Here is a 4,981-nt window from a genome sequence, read left to right on the forward strand (position 1 = left end):
CTCTCACTGGCCAATGAAGGTAATAAGTATCTGGCAAGATCCCAGATAGTAAATAGATTCCAAGCTGCTAACACCCATGGAAAAGTGCTGGCTTTCCTGACATCTAGCTGGTTAATAAAAGTTTATGCGCGTCAGGAACTTGTTCCAACCATTTTTAAATCCAGCTACGCTAACCAAATGCTTTGGAAATGAAATCCAGAGATTAATTGAGCTGGAATTCAGACTCTTCTATGCAGGAGCTGCAAAACCTTTATCTGACTTTGGGGAAGTCCGATGTATAAGGAATTACATTAATCAATTATATTAAAACAAATCCTAAACAATAACACAAACACCAGTCCTAGGTAAAATATATTTTAGATGTCTATACTTCCACAGTTTAAAAATTGCTGACCTCATAGTAACTAAAAGTTAAACAATTATTCAGTTAAACTCCTAAATCTCACACTACTTCAGAGAATAAATGATTAACCCCTCTACATGAATTTGTACAACCCTGTGATTGGCATCCACAGATCTTATGATTTCAGTTTAAACTTTTTTTTTTAACCAACAATTAATAGTTCATAGGAAGTCCAATAAATTGCCACAGATGGGAAATTACACCTGCCACCAGAACACATTAGCTGGAAAGCATCTGCATACATTTTGAAATCAGTACCATGGGTTATTATTACAGAAGAAAGTGGTTGTGAGTGTATATTAAATAGCAGTAATAAGAATACTGAACCATGGGGCACACAGAAGGTGATAGATTTCCATTCAGACTGTCATTGCTCTATTCTCATTTATTGTTAGCGATTAGCAAAAAACGATATCTTCCTCAGATCCTAACAAATGCAACCTCTTTAGCAGGATGCATGATTTACCATATCAAAAGCAGTGGAGGTATCTAAGAATGTCATGATCATGATCCAACTCCCACAATTGCGTCTTCTTCAAGCTTTGGGATTTATCTAAATTTTCCAAACAGCACACAGAGAAGACCATGAGGGTCAAGTTGAAGGGATTCAGCTTTGCTTATCACCACCCAACTTCACAGACAAGTAATAGATTTTATTTCACTGATGGATAATTATTTTCCCATAGGAAATTGGGGGTGGTCCAATATCCTTGGTCATAGGATGGTCCTAGGAAACTCCCCATGATCCATGTAGCCATAAAATAAATAATTACATCAAATGATTAAGCAACTGTGTTTTCTTCACAGAAGGGTAAACTCAATGTGTTCTTTCCACATAATTAGATATACCTTATAGGGATGTGAATCGTGTCCTCGATCGTCTTAACGATCGATTTCGGCTGGGAGGGGGAGGGAATCATATTGTTGCCGTTTGGGGGGGTAAAATATCGTGAAAAATCGTTAAAAATCGTTAAAAATCGAAAAATCGAAAAATTGGCACATTAAAACCCCCTAAAACCCACCCCCGACCCTTTAAATTAAATCCCCCACCCTCCCGAACCCCCCCCCAAATAACTTAAATAACCTGTGGGTCGTTAAAAATCGAAAAATCGAAAAACCGGCACATTAAAACCCCCTAAAACCCACCCCCGACCCTTTAAATTAAATCCCCCACCCTCCCGAACCCCCCCCCAAATAACTTAAATAACCTGCGGGTCCAGCGGCGGTCCGGAACGGCAGCGGTCCGGAACGGGCTCCTGCTCCTGAATCTTGTCGTCTTCAGCCGGCGCCATTTTCCAAAATGGCGCCGAAAAATGGCGGCGGCCATAGACGAAAAAGATTGGACGGCAGGAGGTCCTTCCGGACCCCCGCTGGACTTTTGGCAAGTCTCGTGGGGGTCAGGAGGCCCCCCACAAGCTGGCCAAAAGTTCCTGGAGGTCCAGCGGGGGTCAGGGAGCGATTTCCCACCGCGAATCGTTTTCGTACGGAAAATGGCGCCGGCAGGAGATCGACTGCAGGAGGTCGTTCAGCGAGGCGCCGGAACCCTCGCTGAACGACCTCCTGCAGTCGATCTCCTGCCGGCGCCATTTTCCGTACGAAAACGATTCGCGGCGGGAAATCGCTCCCTGACCCCCGCTGGACCTCCAGGAACTTTTGGCCAGCTTGTGGGGGGCCTCCTGACCCCCACGAGACTTGCCAAAAGTCCAGCGGGGGTCCGGAAGGACCTCCTGCCGTCCAATCTTTTTCGTCTATGGCCGCCGCCATTTTTCGGCGCCATTTTGGAAAATGGCGCCGGCTGAAGACGACAAGATTCAGGAGCAGGAGCCCGTTCCGGACCGCTGCCGTTCCGGACCGCCGCTGGACCCGCAGGTTATTTAAGTTATTGGGGGGGGGGTTCGGGAGGGTGGGGGATTTAATTTAAAGGGTCGGGGTGGGTTTTAGGGGTTTTAGTGTGCCGGCTCACGATTCTAACGATTTATAACGATAAATCGTTAGAATCTGTATTGTATTGTGTTCCATAACGGTTTAAGACGATATTAAAATTATCGGACGATAATTTTAATCGTCCTAAAACGATTCACATCCCTAATACCTTATATAACATGGATATCTGTATTTCTCAGTGGGGAACATATTTCACACCTATAGCACCTGTGGTCAGGAAATGAGCTGGGAATTTCAGTTACTGCATTTTTTGCATTTCTTCTCTTGACAGAACTCAATGGAAGATGAAAATATCACCACAGTTTCAGAATTCATCATTCTGGGGTTTCCTGAATTTCCAGTCCTACAAATTCCACTTTTCATTTTGTTTTTATTGATTTACCTGATCATCCTGATGGGGAACCTCACTATTATAGCCCTGACGTGCCTGGACCCTTGCCTGCACACCCCCATGTACTTTTTCCTCTGTAACTTAGCCTTCCTTGATATCTCTTCCACCTCAGTCACTCTCCCCAAATTGCTGGATATCTTCTTAAGGAAGAGGCAGCGTATTTCTGCAGTTGGCTGCTTTACACAGGTGTATTTTTTCCTGATTTCAGTATGTGAAGAGTTTTTTTTGCTTACAGCCATGGCATATGACCGCTATGTTGCGATATGTCACCCCCTGCATTATACTGTGATTATGAATCCGAGACTTTGCGGACTGATGGTCACATGCACTTGGATCTTTGGATTTCTGTTCCCTGCCACACACACTGTCCTTCTCTCTCGTTTCTCTTATTGTGGATCCAATGAGATTAATCATTTCTTCTGTGATCTCTCAGCATTGCTGAAACTTTCCTGCTCTAGCACCTCTGCCATTGAATTTATAACCTACATAATGGGTGGGTTTGCAGCACTACCCTGCTTTATTGCTACTCTTACATCTTATGTCTACATCATCTCCACCATCCTGAGAATCCATTCCGCAGAAGGGAGATGCAAAGCTTTCTCCACCTGCTCTTCCCACCTCACAGTCGTTATTATCTTCTGTGGGACCATAATGTGTTTGTATGCGAGACCAACAACCATGCAGTCAATGCATCAAAACAAGCTCTTTGCTCTGTTGTACACTGCTTTGGTTCCTATGATGAACCCCTTGATTTACAGCCTGAAAAATAGAGAGGTAAAAGAAGCCCTGAGAGGGGTTTTTGTTTTTAATAGAAAAGAATTTTCCTAAAGACAAAATATCTTTTACAATGTTCTAATCTACATATTTCATGTATGAATGTTCCTTTTAAAATTCTGAACAAAAATGAAAAATTGAACTTCATTTCATAATAATAATTCTGTGAAACTTTCCAATGCAGATAGGTAAAACTGATAATGTGTATTTACCCTGTCCAGACTTAATATCTGCTTCCTGACTTTTCTGCTGTATGAACAATGCATCAGAGTGCTGCAAATACAACAAGACCCTTTGTGCTTTAATGTGCAACCTGTGTGAGGATGTTCCTTCTTGATCATTGCCAATGCCAACGAAATGTTGAAATTGAATTAAAAAATGATGTCTATGTAAGTATCCAACATGTAAAAGTAAATTTAATAAACTTTTTTAATCCTGCTCAAACTGCAGACCTGCTTTCATGAGCTCAATTTTCTCAGAATTGGGTGGAAGTGGGGAAACTTTAGTAAATCAGACCATTAGTGTTGCTGTCTTATTTATTTATTTATTTATTTATTTTTTATTTAACTGCTTTTTTTATACCGACATTAAAATACACATCATATCGGTTTACATTGTAACAAGAGGTAGAAAATACAATAAACAGGGATGGGGGAAGATGGGACAACCCAAAACAATAGAGGAAACAATAGAAAGACAGCTCTAAAGTGGAACTAAACACGGTGTAGGAAACATGGATAGTGTAAAAAATATTTACAGAGTTACTGGATAAATTAGACAGTAAAAAACATATGTGCCGAAATACTGGGTGCGTACGGTAAGTAAAAGGGGAAAGGTAAGGATGCGTACGGTAAGTAAAGGGAGAAGGCAAGGACAGGGAGGGTAAGTAGGAGGGTAGGAGGGAAATGCAAATAATCTAGAGGAGCCTGGTAAGATAACTAGTACTTTAGCAGAGGGAGAGGGGAGGGAATGGGTGAGCCGGGAGAGCAGGGACAAGAGGGCTGTTAATCTGGGAATGCCTGGTGGTCTCTGTGGAAGGTGGCGGCAGAGTGCATGTAAGGTTTGCTCTGGTGGGGCGTGCAGATTGAATGAGTAGGAACGGTTCACTGAGCCAGGAGGAGTTATTTTTGTAGATAGATTTGTGTATGATAGTGAGTGTTTTGAAGAGGATGCATGAAGGGATAGGAAGCCAATGTAGATCTTTGAGGATGGGGTTATATGGTCAGTTTTGCGTGTGTTACTGATTATTAGGGATGTGAATCTTTTTTGACGATTTAAAATATCGTCCGATATATTTTAAATCGTCAAAAATCGTTAGGGCCACGATACAATACCAATTCCCCCGATTTATCGTCAAAAAATCATAAATCGGGGGAAGGGGGAGGGCAGGAAAACCGGCACACTAAAACCCCCTAAAACCCACCCCCGACCCTTTAAATTAAATCCCCCAACCTCCCGAAACCCCCCCC

At 42.5% G+C, this 4,981-nt stretch overlaps 1 protein-coding gene across 1 annotated transcript; it reads left to right on the forward strand.

Annotated features, from left to right (window-relative positions):
* The first annotated feature begins 2,648 nt into the window (after positions 1–2,648).
* Positions 2,649–3,566, forward strand: LOC115082049 (olfactory receptor 1E5-like). The gene has a single exon (XM_029586313.1). It carries the CDS (start codon positions 2,742–2,744, stop codon positions 3,564–3,566), a length of 825 nt encoding a protein of 274 aa, XP_029442173.1. The 5' UTR covers positions 2,649–2,741.
* The last annotated feature ends 1,415 nt before the right edge of the window (positions 3,567–4,981 follow it).

Source organism: Rhinatrema bivittatum, unplaced genomic scaffold (genome assembly GCF_901001135.1).
Source record: "Rhinatrema bivittatum unplaced genomic scaffold, aRhiBiv1.1, whole genome shotgun sequence".
Taxonomy (NCBI): domain Eukaryota; kingdom Metazoa; phylum Chordata; class Amphibia; order Gymnophiona; family Rhinatrematidae; genus Rhinatrema; species Rhinatrema bivittatum.